At 37.3% G+C, this 12,323-nt stretch overlaps 4 protein-coding genes across 5 annotated transcripts in view; 2 read left to right on the forward strand and 2 right to left on the reverse strand.

The window, feature by feature from the left end:
• The first annotated feature begins 1,912 nt into the window (after positions 1 to 1,912).
• LOC111451996 lies at positions 1,913 to 5,361 on the forward strand. 2 transcript variants are annotated; one of them, XM_023092506.1, is made up of 8 exons: positions 1,913 to 2,313; positions 2,508 to 2,993; positions 3,522 to 3,681; positions 3,794 to 4,085; positions 4,155 to 4,227; positions 4,304 to 4,394; positions 4,682 to 4,761; positions 4,837 to 5,361. In XM_023092506.1, exons 1-8 carry the CDS (start codon positions 2,026 to 2,028, stop codon positions 5,023 to 5,025), a joined length of 1,659 nt encoding a protein of 552 aa, XP_022948274.1. In that variant the 5' UTR covers positions 1,913 to 2,025; the 3' UTR covers positions 5,026 to 5,361. The 2 variants fall into 2 exon arrangements, with proteins under 2 accessions (XP_022948274.1, XP_022948273.1); XM_023092505.1 differs by having other exon boundaries at positions 1,915 to 2,313; positions 3,791 to 4,085.
• Positions 5,362 to 5,452: 91 nt separating this feature from the next.
• Positions 5,453 to 6,113, reverse strand: LOC111451997 (histone H4). The gene has a single exon (XM_023092508.1). The coding sequence runs from the start codon at positions 6,035 to 6,037 to the stop codon at positions 5,726 to 5,728; it is 312 nt and encodes a 103-aa protein (XP_022948276.1). The 5' UTR covers positions 6,038 to 6,113; the 3' UTR covers positions 5,453 to 5,725.
• Positions 6,114 to 6,879: 766 nt separating this feature from the next.
• LOC111451995 (4-hydroxy-3-methylbut-2-en-1-yl diphosphate synthase (ferredoxin), chloroplastic) overlaps positions 6,880 to 12,323 on the forward strand; it is a 14,455-nt gene continuing 9,011 nt past the window's right edge. Inside the window, exon 1 of the mRNA XM_023092504.1 lies at positions 6,880 to 6,890. The gene's annotated coding sequence lies outside the window, so the exon portion shown is untranslated. The remainder of the gene's footprint in view (positions 6,891 to 12,323) is intronic.
• The window catches only part of LOC111451993 (leucine--tRNA ligase, cytoplasmic-like), a 6,552-nt gene continuing 1,371 nt past the window's right edge, over positions 7,143 to 12,323 (reverse strand). The window contains exons 3-4 of the mRNA XM_023092502.1: positions 9,541 to 11,166; positions 7,143 to 9,455 (exon numbers count right to left, since the gene is read on the reverse strand). Coding sequence (XP_022948270.1) covers positions 7,790 to 9,455; positions 9,541 to 11,147 — 3,273 coding nt within the window. The 5' untranslated portion in view covers positions 11,148 to 11,166 and the 3' untranslated portion in view covers positions 7,143 to 7,789. The remainder of the gene's footprint in view (positions 9,456 to 9,540; positions 11,167 to 12,323) is intronic.

Here is a 12,323-nt window from a genome sequence, read left to right on the forward strand (position 1 = left end):
TTGAATTATTGTCCTCTAAAATGAAAAGCCACCTCTCTCTCCCTCCTAAAAGGGGAAAAAGCCTTATAAAAAAAGGCTCAAGCTTGAAAATTTACAATTTTGCCCTTTTCCATCCTTAATTAAATTAAAACCCTAATTTTTTTAAAAAATATGATTCTTAAAAGTAATTTCTTTTATTAAATGGTATCTCTCACCAACTAAATAGTCTCTAATGTAAATAGAAAAGTATAAATTTTAAATTTTAAATTTTAAATTTTGAAATTTGGGATTGTTCAATTGCTTTTTCTTTTCTTTTCTTTTCTTTTTTTTTTCTTTAGAGACTTTTTGGAAAGAAAATATGATTTGGAATTTCTATTTTGTTTTTTGAATTTTGAAATTTGAATAAAAAGTTTTAAGAATTTTTTTAATAAAAAAACATTGTAATAGTAAGCTTCAATATTTCTTAAAAACCCAATATATATATATATATATATATTAACAAGACATATTTAAATATTTTTTATTAAATATATAATTATTACATTTTATTGTGTTTTTTATTATAGTAAAATTATTTCATTTCATTATGAAATAATACATTTGGTATCCGATTTTATTTATTTTCATTTAAATTTAAATAGGTATAGAATTACCGTCTATTAATTCAATTATATTTAGTACAATAATGTGTACGAGAATTTGAATTTCCAACCTTAGGAAAATTAATATATATCGAGAACGGGCTCGCGTGTCAATTATCTCATCGAGACTTCCTGAACATCCATCTATCCGGGTTCTATCGAGGCATTAGCCCTCCCATGCTCATGCCGTGTAATTTACAGATACTGTGCCAGATAGTGGGTGTATGTAGCAACCTCCAACACGCGGGTTGGGGCGAAATACTGGCACACCTATGCCGCTCAGTACTATACTTGAAAAATCTATTTCAAAGGAAGTCGCTCGAGACACTCATCTCTACACGCTCACCCACACTGTGACACACGCATGTGCAACAAGGTAGCTCACTTAGGCCACCGGCCCAGAGGTGAGCAAAGGAAGACGCATTAGCTTAATCTTAATTATAAAACATGACACAAAGTTACAAGTAACTGACAACCTCCAACTACCTTAACTAAAAAAACAAATTAATTAAGTGTAATTAAAACCTAACTAATTATAGAAATCCATAGATGTTAGCATCAAAAATGGAAAAGGAAATATATGACTCTTCTAATTCCATCCCATTATTGGAGAATTTAACCGGCATTAACAACAAACACGCCTATTTTGTTCTCCTCTCCAACCACGTGGGAACGCTTTCGTTGCATACGGTTCGGTTTCTGACTCTAATATCATTTGAAACAACTCAAGCCCACCATTAGTAGATATTGTCCGCTTTACCTCGTTACCTATCGTCGTCAGCTTCATACTTGTAAGAAAATCTGTTAGGAAGAGGTTTCTGTACTTTCCTCTCCAATCAATGTGAGATCTCACCTAAATTCTCTCTTAAACAAAACAATAAAAATATGCTAATTTTTCTAGTCATTGATGTATTGTTCAAGGTCACCGTCATATCAACATTCATTCAATATTCTAATGAATTTTTACTCCAACGATCAAAACTCAACGAATTTATATGTATTTCTTACAAAACATCAGAGATCCAAAGAGTACGAGAATATGAACATTTGACCTATTGATCGAAAATAAACAAAAGATTAGATAAATACGAGATTAAAATGGTAGACCCCCAAAACTTTACTACACACAAACCAAGAAAAAACGAAACTTTAATTGAAGAAGACAACATATTAGCTTTAAAAAACTAAAACAAAGCATAGCAATGAGTAACAGTCTCTTTAAAGACCACTTAAAATCTCGTGAATTTGAAGGGTAATACTTTAAGCTTTAAAAGTGCCTCTGCGTGTGTTTGAATCTGATTCGCTTAACAGAAGGCTGAGCGGTTATGGTCTGAGCGCGAGCGAGTTGTTAGAAGAGTGGCAGTGGCGTCAGTAGGCCATGTTTTCCCTCCACCTTCCGCAATAAATGCACCGTTGGGACTTCCCCTTTCATCCTTTTCTCGACACATTTCATCTCAATTTTCCCCTTCTCTCAGTTTTAACTCACTCCCCTGCTTCTCTTTTTCTCTTTTCCCCCCTCTTTTCTGTGCAAATCTGCTCCAATTTGCATGTTCTTCGTGGTTTTTACCTGGTTTTGAATTCTGGGTTTATCCCTTTTGTGGATTTTAAGCTAATGGAAAACAGGGATAAGCTTGTTGCTGAAGGGAGTGAAGTGGGTTCACGTGATGGAACCATTTCAATTCCTCTCGAAAAGGTTTGATGATGTTTTTTTCCCTCTTTCTTCGTTCTTTTCTGAGTAATTTTCTGGAATTTTCGTCGTGTTTTCAAGAGGATTGAGTGATGAATCATGATAACTTAGAACAGAGAGAATTTGGAACAATCCCCTGTTTCTGATTTCATTCTGTTCTTCTTTGAACTGCTCGATCATGTTCTAATTTGTTCTTCCAGGATGAAGGCACAGCGGCGATTACTGAGGAGAAAAAGCTTGTTCATCAATGGAAGAAGCCGAATCTTGTCCTGGAGATACCGTCTCAAACGCCAGTATCGTCCCCTCAAGAATTTCATGCTATAAAGATGCCTCAAACTCCTAGGAAAGTGAATTTCCTGTTGACACCAAGCCCTTCTGATGTGAGAATTAATGGATCTGGTTCACCTGGTCCGCCTTCATCAAGAGGCAAATCATCTATAAGAAGTCTGTTTCCTAAGCTAAGCTTCATCCATAGAAGCTCTTCAGACATTGAGAAGGTTGCTAACCTTGGCCTTGAAGGTTCATCTCATGGGGCTCAAGAGAAGCCTTCAATAGCTAGGTCCTTGTCTCTCACGAAAATGTTTACTCCCAGGATAAAGAGGACTTCATCATTGCCTGTTACTCCCGTCGTTCACTTGAATCCCGAATCGGCACATGGAGGAAGTAGAGGCACTACGAACCCAATTGTAAGTATCGTTATGTTGAGGATTTTTGGGAGAGTAGTCTCAGATAGGCTAATTAAGGGGTATGAAAACTTATGCTCGAAGTGGACAATATCATACCATTGAGATGAGGATAGTCGTGGTTTCTAACATGGTATAGAGTCAAGCCCTTAACTTAGTCATGTCAATAGAATCTTCAAATGTCAAACAAAGAAGTTGCGAGCCTTGAAAGTGTAGTCAAAAGAGACTCAAGTGTCGAACAAAGAGTGTACTTTGTTTATGGGCTATAGAGGAGTTGAGTTTCAATAAATGAGAGGTTGTTCAAAGACTCTATAGACCTCAGGGGAGACTCTATGGTGTACTTTGTTGGGAGAGGAGTCTCGCGTTGGCTAATTAAAGAGTTGATTATGGGATTATAAGTAAGGAGTACTTTTGGGGAGACCAAAAGCAAAGCCACGAGAGCTTATACTCAAAGTGGACAATATCATACCATTGTGAAGAGTTGTGGTTCCCAGATTGTGGAAATTGATCCAATATTTGTGTTTTGTGCAGGGAAAAGGAGCACAACGATCAATATGTCGCTCTCTTTCGGTCCCCGTGAACGATAAAGAGAGAACCTTGACGAAGATGGATTCGTTTTTCCGTGTAATTCCTTCAACACCACTTGTGAAGGGAGGAAGTGGAAAGCTAAACACAGCAATAGAGGAAGCTGGTATGATTCAATGAAAGAACATCAAATACTGAAAATTTACATCTTTTGGTACTTATTCATACTGATATTAGGGAAAAAGTTCATTTTAAAACTTAATTTGATGGTCCAGAAGAAGATAACAATGGCGAAGATATACCTGAAGAAGAAGCTGTCTGCAGAATCTGTATGGTGGAGCTCTGTGAAGGCGGCGAGACGCTAAAGATGGAATGCTGCTGCAAAGGTGAGCTTGCTTTGGCTCATAAGGACTGTGCCATTAAATGGTTTAGCATCAAGGGCAACAAGACATGTGATATTTGCAAGGAAGAGGTCCGAAACTTACCCGTTACTCTGTTACGGATCCAAAGTATTCGAGCTCGAAACACCGGAGCGATCAGAGCTCTGCACGAAGATGTTCATGGATACAGGTTTCTTGTTTTGTCACTTGAAGCTTTGAAACTCCATTTGCAAATACTTGAATATGCAAATCTTTTCAGGGTCTGGCAGGAAGTTCCCGTGCTCGTCATCGTTAGCATGCTTGCCTATTTCTGTTTTCTCGAGCAACTTCTGGTAGATTTTTCATTTCTACAGTTTGTACATTGAATTCTTAGTACATTCCGTTGAAGAAAACGTTACTGTCTATCAGGTCGGTAAGATGGGTAGCGGCGCAATCGCGATATCTTTGCCTTTTTCGTGCGTACTTGGACTGCTCTCATCCATGACCTCGTCAACTATGGGTAAGCAAGCTAATAATGTTGCATAACCTATATCCAATCTTCTCATTTTGTTCGTTTCGGCGCTCGACAACCATCAAGGTTGTCATTTTGCAGCCATTAGTGTTCATCGTTTTCGGTTTGGAACTTGTTGGCATAACTTGATTATGATTCTATTATGAAATGTGATTTCAGTGGGGCGCTCGACAACCATCAAGGTTGTCATTTTGCAGCCATTAGTGTTCATCGTTTTCGGTTTGGAACTTGTTGGCATAACTTGATTATGATTCTATTATGAAATGTGATTTCAGTGAAGAGAAGATTTGTGTGGGTGTACGCCTCATGTCAGTTCGCGCTCGTCGTCCTCTTCGCACATATCTTTTACTCGTTGGTGAGAACTCTGTGCACATGAATCTTTTATATGCCATTAAAGATGTTATGTTAAGGCTGGTATCTGTGCTCATAGGTTGCCATCCAACCAGTTCTATCTATTCTTCTTGCAACTTTTACCGGGTTCGGAATCGTGATGAGTGGTACTTCAATTCTAGTTGAGTTTATCAAATGGAGAAGAAGATGGCAAGCTTCATTGGAGCAACATCAAACACAGATGATAACAAGACCAGGGCAATTTCCTAGAACGTCAAGTGCATCGTAAACAAACACCAATTCCAACCCGACCCAGATAGGTAAATTCAACAGAAACAATAGCAGAAGTTCAAACTATAGGTGATTTAGCTAGCTCGATTGGTCAAGGTACACACTCGTAAATGAGAAAGTTGTGTTGTTATGAAGTAAATGGGGAATTAGCTTCATAGGCTTCATTTTTTTTTTCCTTTTTCATGGTATTTTGTTGAGCCAAGTTTGCAATGATCTGTTTAATGATGGTTTGAGAGTGCTCTAAAGAATGAATTTGTGGGAGTTGAAGCTATGTAGATTTGTATTGCTCACTTCCTGATGTGAGTGCTTATAGAATGAACAAATTCTCTTGTAACATACATTATTCTACTTTTGTGGTAAACATTTGAAGATTTAAATAAATTAGTATAACAATGCAAGAATCAGAACAAGCATTTTTCAATTTCATTGGAAGATTGTTGCTAGAAATTGCATCAGAAATGAATCCATTACACCACTCGAGACTATCAGACACATCATGAACTTAGAATCGAAAACCAGATATTCAAATTCAGAATTTGTCGTCAAACGAGAGATACGACTAGCACAGTACTGATTGAAACAAACATACAAAACTAACAATATTGTACAATTTCTATCCAGAACCAGAACAAAGTTTCCACATACAGTCCACCATGACCATAAGATCCCCCAAATCTAAACCCTAGGTTCTAAAATACCTAACCTCCAAAGCCGTAGAGAGTACGACCTTGCCTCTTGAGAGCATACACAACATCCATAGCAGTGACGGTCTTCCGTCGAGCGTGCTCAGTGTAGGTCACGGCGTCGCGGATGACATTCTCGAGGAAGATCTTAAGAACGCCGCGAGTTTCTTCGTAGATCAAGCCACTGATTCGCTTTACGCCGCCTCGTCTGGCCAACCGCCGAATCGCCGGCTTCGTGATTCCTTGGATGTTGTCCCTCAAAACCTTACGGTGCCTCTTTGCACCACCTTTTCCAAGGCCCTTCCCTCCCTTGCCTCTGCCGGACATTGTTGCTTTTCCCGCTTCCTCTTAAGGATTTGAGAGTTTTGAGAAATTTCTGATGAAAAAGACTCAAATCTGTTGTGAAAATCTAACGACAGAGTAGTTATATATATAGTAGAATGAGATGGAAGGATGGCCGTTGGATGGCGATCCGTGTACCCAAAGGATTTTGTTTTCGTGGCCGTCCGATTTCACATGGATTGTGAGTTAGAGGTTGGATGGATGCGTCTCGCGGATGGAGGACTTTCTAAATTTGTAAGAAAAGGAAATTTATAAAGTTCCAAATAAGATTACATTTTTTGTTTTTTTTTTTAATTTATTTTATATTATCCTAAAATTTGAATTTAATTTTTAATTTCAATTTTGTTGAGTTTTGTAAATTAATACCTTTTATTTTTACGATTTTGATTTTTATCGACTTAATAGAATAATAACAATAACTTGATAGTAAACATATTCTAATAAACTTTAATAATATGCATTTTCAAAAAAAAAAAAAAAGAATTGAAACTATTATGTATTTGGACTAAATAGAAATTAATTTCGTGTTCAAACATTTATAATCAAACATGTCATTTTTAAAACCTCAAAGATCAAAAGAATTACTAGTATTTCACCCGAAGAGAGATAAAATCAAATCAATTCCCTAAATGTTTTTTTAGATATTCCCGAGATGCAGTTGAACAATCATACGCTTCCAGAAGAAATTGAAGAATTTCTCGAAAATCCAATAAGACCCATTTGTTCTTTTTTCTCTAGCAGATGGTCAGAATTTCATATAGGTTCAAAACCTACAGAGAGGTTCACTTGATATCAGAAATTGTTGAAGAAAGATACAAATGTTTCTGAGTGAATATCTGTCTTTCATTGATAATTTTTCAGAACTTATTATTAAATAATGAAAGTCATTTTAATAATTATTAACATAATAAATAATAATAATAATAAGTAATTTGTAAGCTTGTAAAGGAGAGATTAACAATAGGAAGCTCGTTGAAATAAAGAGGAAAGATGATCAACTTTTCATCATCTGAACTTCATCTCCGACATCATTTTTCTCGGATGAACATTAACTGATTTTTTTTTTATTATTGAAAAAAAATAAAGAATATACAAGAACATGTATGTATGTATATATATATATATATATATAACAATCCGACCAACCAAAACAAACACAATGAGTTACAAGAACAAGTTCCAATCTAAAAGAGTGATTTCAAGCTGATAAATACAAAAAACAACACCCACAAGCACGAGTTTGACCTAATCGTCCCCAAAAGACATTGACAAAAAGAAAACAAAATAACATTAACATCAGCTCCTAACAATTCAAAATTAGCAGTTTTTTCATGGCAGCAAAACTAAAACATGCTCAAACTTTGCTAATGAGAGATGGATGAGTTCGAGTAACGAGCACGCGTTGTAGAATTTAAACAGAAAACGATGAACCCCATACTTTGACACAAACAGGATGCTGCAAGAAACTATAAATTATGTTCACTAAAGTAACAAATCATTGGGGACACAACTAGTTGGACCTATCTTAACAATTATAATTTGGTATGCAGCTATAATCAAGTTCATAATTATGTTTTTTGAAATTAAAAAATGTTTTTTTTTTTTTTTTTTTTTTTCTGTCCAAAAGAAATTCTCTCTTTATAAGATAGGAAATTTAGAATTAAATAAAAAAATGTATAGATTCAAACAAAAGTAGCAAAAGACAACACTCACCAAAAACGCCTGGAATGTTTTTGTCTAACTTGTCAAGAAAATAGCAGTAGGATTCCCTGGGGATGGAGGATTCTGCTTCAATAATGAAGCCAGAGCTCCAGCTTTTGCAATAGCATCTGTATCAGACGCACACAAAACCTCCACCTCTTCCAAACCTATTTGCCTCTTAATCAACTCCAAGTTCTCTTTAAGGACCTCGATCTCCCCGAAAGGAAGCTTCAAGTCCAAGGCATGAACCCCGAGTGCAGCGACCTCGTCCTTCTTAAACCTCAAAAATGGCATACACAACTTCTGCGTTTGTCTAAAATCTGATGCCTGACCAACTGAACTCTTCTGTAGTGCCTCCATTATTTCACTATCAGGTGCAAATGTACGTTTAGTCGAGTCAAATTTACATCGGAGTATCCTCAGGCATTCGGCTTTCCATCCATCAAATTGCTCATTCACATATATCAAGCCAGTTAATTTTTTGTCCTCGATCACAGATGTTACGGGAGCACCCTTCTTGTTGCCTTTTTTAGATCCTAAAAGTTGTTTTTGAAGAAGCTTTCTCATCAAAACTATCGAGTCTTGCAGGTATTTGTTTGCACTTTTGAGAGTTAAATCAGGAGAACCAGCCGAAGGCCAGCCAGCATTAACAACAAATCCTTCCTTCTTCAACATTTCCCTCCAAACATATTCTGCATAGTGTGGACAAATTGGAGTGATAAGTCGTGTCTGGACATCCATAAAGCGGAAAACCAAATCGCGATTCATGCCTCCAGCCCCACATGAAAACCTGTACTCGTCCCTAGCTGCTTGGAGATCATAAAAACCAGACTTCAGAGCTTCTCTAAACATGTAATCTTTGTAATTTTGCTCAGTCGTTTTAACTGCAATATTGATTTCATTTTCAAAGACACGATCAGCATAGGTCGACGGAGGGCCTGTTCTAAGGAAGGAAGAAGAATCAGCCTGTAGAATGTCTTCCATCCATGCAATTTCTTTAGTCAAACGTAATATTGCAGCATTTGCAGTCTCAAAAACAAAATTTGCATCATCAACACCATCACCAGCATCAGCCAATGAGAATCGTGTGGCGTCAGCAGAAAACTCTTCAATTGCCTGACGCAGAGTTCTAAAATTCCCAGTAGATTTGGACATCTTTTCAGAATTAAGCATGATGTGCCCATTGCATCTGAACCCTCGTGGCCAATGGTGCTCTGGCATAATTGCAGTATGATTATAAATACAGAATGTCAAATGATTCTGAATAAGATCTTTTCCAGAAACACGAAGATCAAATGGATACCAATACTCAAACTCTTGTTTCATCTTATTAAGAATTGAACGTGAGATACCAGTTGATTTTGGTTCAGCAGCACCACAAAAGACAAAATCCCACACTTCATCAGTCATCTGCTCGGGTTTTATTGCAGAGGCTCCTGATCCATACAAGTCCCCATTATGCAACAAGTGAGCAATGGTGTAGTAAGCCATGTAAATGGTGGAATCAGATAATGACTCAACTAGAAATTGTTCATCCCAAGGAATACGCGTTCCAAGGCCAAAACTACGTGAGCATGCCCACTGGTTAAGCCAACTAAGTGTGTGCTGAAACCCATGCCTTGTCTCATCAGAGAACAGATTCATGTTGGCCAAGCAATCTTCAGCCAACTTCTTCCATTCTGATTCCCCATATGTGATGTACCTGTTCAAAACACCATTAGAATACTATTAGGTCAATCATGATATGCTTAGTCATCAACTAATGAATTAATTATAGAGATAGTCACCATTGATCTGTAAGAGCTACAATGCACTCATCTCCAGACCGGGAGGTAACACGCTTCTCAGGTTCACTATATGGGATAGCTTGACCAGTTTCAATTAGCTTGCTCCGAATCATAGGCTTTGCTTCCTGCACTTTCCTCCCAGAAAATTCACCAACAATTAGTGTTCCATCAGTAAATCCTTTCAAATATGTTAATCTTTTAGCTTCAGCAAGCTTGTCCTTTTCATTCTGACTTTTAATTTTTAGATCCACGCAAACTTTTTCAGCAGCCCTATCTCCAAATTCTGGGATATCAATAATGGGAACAATGTCATAGGGAAGCACCCATTCATCTTTAACACCATATTTGGCCCTAAGAGCTGGTTTTGATTTTAAATCATGCATTGCCATATAATCATCAGGAGCATCACTAGGTACACTGGTCACGATACCAGTTCCCTTATCCGTGAGAATTGTAAGCATGGGAAGAGCATAAATGATCTCATTAAAGGCTAGAGGGGACTTCAATGGGAGTCCTATCAAATCATTACCAGTCAGCTGAATCAGGCAAGTGGGTTTTTCAGGAACTCTTGAAAATTTCTGATAGGCTAAGTTAAGGGCGGCTCTTTCAGTAATAATAAATACATCAGTATCATTAATTTCAAATGCTCCATATTTACCCTCAGGCAGTACCCAAGCATTTGTTTGACCATACATGGTCTCAGGTCTCAATGTTGCAGCAGCTAAGTACACTTTTCTACCCTCCAACACACCCATTTTAGGAGGAAAAGGTGGCACAACCTCCATCTTAATCAGTGTGTAATCCTGTGGTTGAACCCCTTCACCAGATGCCCTATCATGATCGGCACAGGGTTGGCCATCTAAGGGTGAATATATGGTATATCTGACATCTTTCACAATTTTCCCCATGGATTTCAACTTCCGCATCTGCCACTGTACAAATGAATCAAAAAATGGATTCATATCAGTGGTAATAAAAGATCGTCTCCAATCACAACCTAAACCAAAAGCTTTAAGGTCCTCCATAGCTAAAGGAGGAAAGAACGTCAACCAGTTATAAGGATTTTGAAACTTGGATATCTCACTATCAGACAGACCAAAACTGCGCATTATTTCCCACTGGTACATCTGCCCACTTGACTTCGAAACTGCCTTAGACTTCTTGCCCTTGAATTTGTCAGGTAATGTTGGGTTACTTTCATTTGCATCCTCGGATTCTGCTTTCAAGTTTTCTTGCTCTTCCATTTGCCTAGGGAAGACAGGTGGATCACCAAACTGTTGGATTTCCCTAGCAAGCTTATCAGCAGAGGCCTTGATAGGCATTCCTGTGCAGTGGAAACCAAATGGTAATAGGACGTTTGCACCTCTTAACCTGTGATATGCTGCAGCAAACTCCAATTTTGAAAGGGAGAAAGCATGCCCAAGATGCAAAAATCCATTCATATAAGGAAAAGGAAAGTTTCCAAAGAACTTCTCTCCCTCTTTAGGCGGTGTTTCACATGCCTCAGCCCTGAAAACATCATTCTCTTCCCACAAAACTCGAACCTTCGATTCAATTTCTCGGAGACTGTCCCTCCGAGCAAAGCTTTTCCCACACTCTGATGCCATGTCAGTAAGACAGAAAAATCTGCAGGCATCAACAACATCATAAGATGACAGCATAGGAAGCACTCCAAAAATTTAAAGCATACAAAAAATCATTATAACTAAATCCATGCATCATTTAAGACTGCATATTGTACGTATACACATATTTCAAAATCCACTCCCATTTAGAAGAATGACAGACAAAAAAGCATATTAGAATTTAAATCCATAAAGAGGGGCGGAAAAGTTAATTCAACTTTAATCTTAATTTAAGGGACTATAGTTAACAGATATAGGAATATATAAATAAGAGGTATCACTTAAAAAGAAATTAATCTTCCAAAGATTAAGGGGTCTTTGCTTCCAAACCATCATTTTAATCAATGCCGCTCTCAACCATTATAATTATTGAGGCTAAATTACACATTTGATTCTTGAGTTTCAGCCAAAGGACCAATTAGACACAGGTGAAAACTCTTGGACCAAAAGTGTAATTTACTCTACTTATTTAGATTTAAAACTAAAATAGGTACAACTTCCCAAGATACAAAGAGAGTAATTTTATGAAGTGAATGTGAAGTTTTTTTTTTTTTTTTTTCTCTCTCTAATATCCATGAGTGTCCGGGTTAGCTTGCACACATTGACCATTCTCATGGGGACAACCGCCTCATCCTACAATATTAGGTTGCCAAGGTAATTTGCAGGATATTAAATCCTAAGTAGATAGTTACCATGGCTAGAACTCATTCCCTCTATGCCCCATATTATTTACATGGCCCTTCATGACCACAAATAAAGTAAATCTTGGAAGTGCACTTGAAGCCTAGCCTAAAAAGTCACCCTGTACTATATGCCACAATAGACTACAAAATCAAACTTGATATTCCTACAAATTATGATGACCAAACATCAAATTATACTTCAAAAGACTACATGACACAATCCCATAGCAAAGTAGAAACTGTATCTACTCCAAGATGGTTTTAGCCAGCAAAAACAGCATTTAATCTTGAAAAAAAAAATCTCCCACATAAAAAAATATATTATTATTTAATTTCATACTCACAAAGCAAAACAGGACTGGAAGTGAACCGAATACTTACATTTAACATTCCCTTACATTTCAATTCATGAACTGGGTCATACCCTTATCAACAACATAAATCCACCCTCCCCCCCCCCCCCCCCCCCCCCCCC

Source organism: Cucurbita moschata, unplaced genomic scaffold (assembly GCF_002738365.1).
Source record: "Cucurbita moschata cultivar Rifu unplaced genomic scaffold, Cmos_1.0 Cmo_Scf00014, whole genome shotgun sequence".
Taxonomy (NCBI): Eukaryota; Viridiplantae; Streptophyta; class Magnoliopsida; order Cucurbitales; family Cucurbitaceae; genus Cucurbita; species Cucurbita moschata.

Coding starts and splice junctions, on each gene's coding strand:
- LOC111451996 (XM_023092505.1), top strand. CDS start 2,026: ATGCACCGTTGGGACTTCCCCTTTCATCCTTTTCTCGACACATTTCAT. Junction 2,994..3,521: donor GAGGCACTACGAACCCAATT/GTAAGTATCGTT, acceptor TGTTTTGTGCAG/GGAAAAGGAGCACAACGATC. Junction 4,086..4,154: donor GAAGATGTTCATGGATACAG/GTTTCTTGTTTT, acceptor AAATCTTTTCAG/GGTCTGGCAGGAAGTTCCCG.
- LOC111451997 (XM_023092508.1), bottom strand. CDS start 6,037: ATGTCCGGCAGAGGCAAGGGAGGGAAGGGCCTTGGAAAAGGTGGTGCA.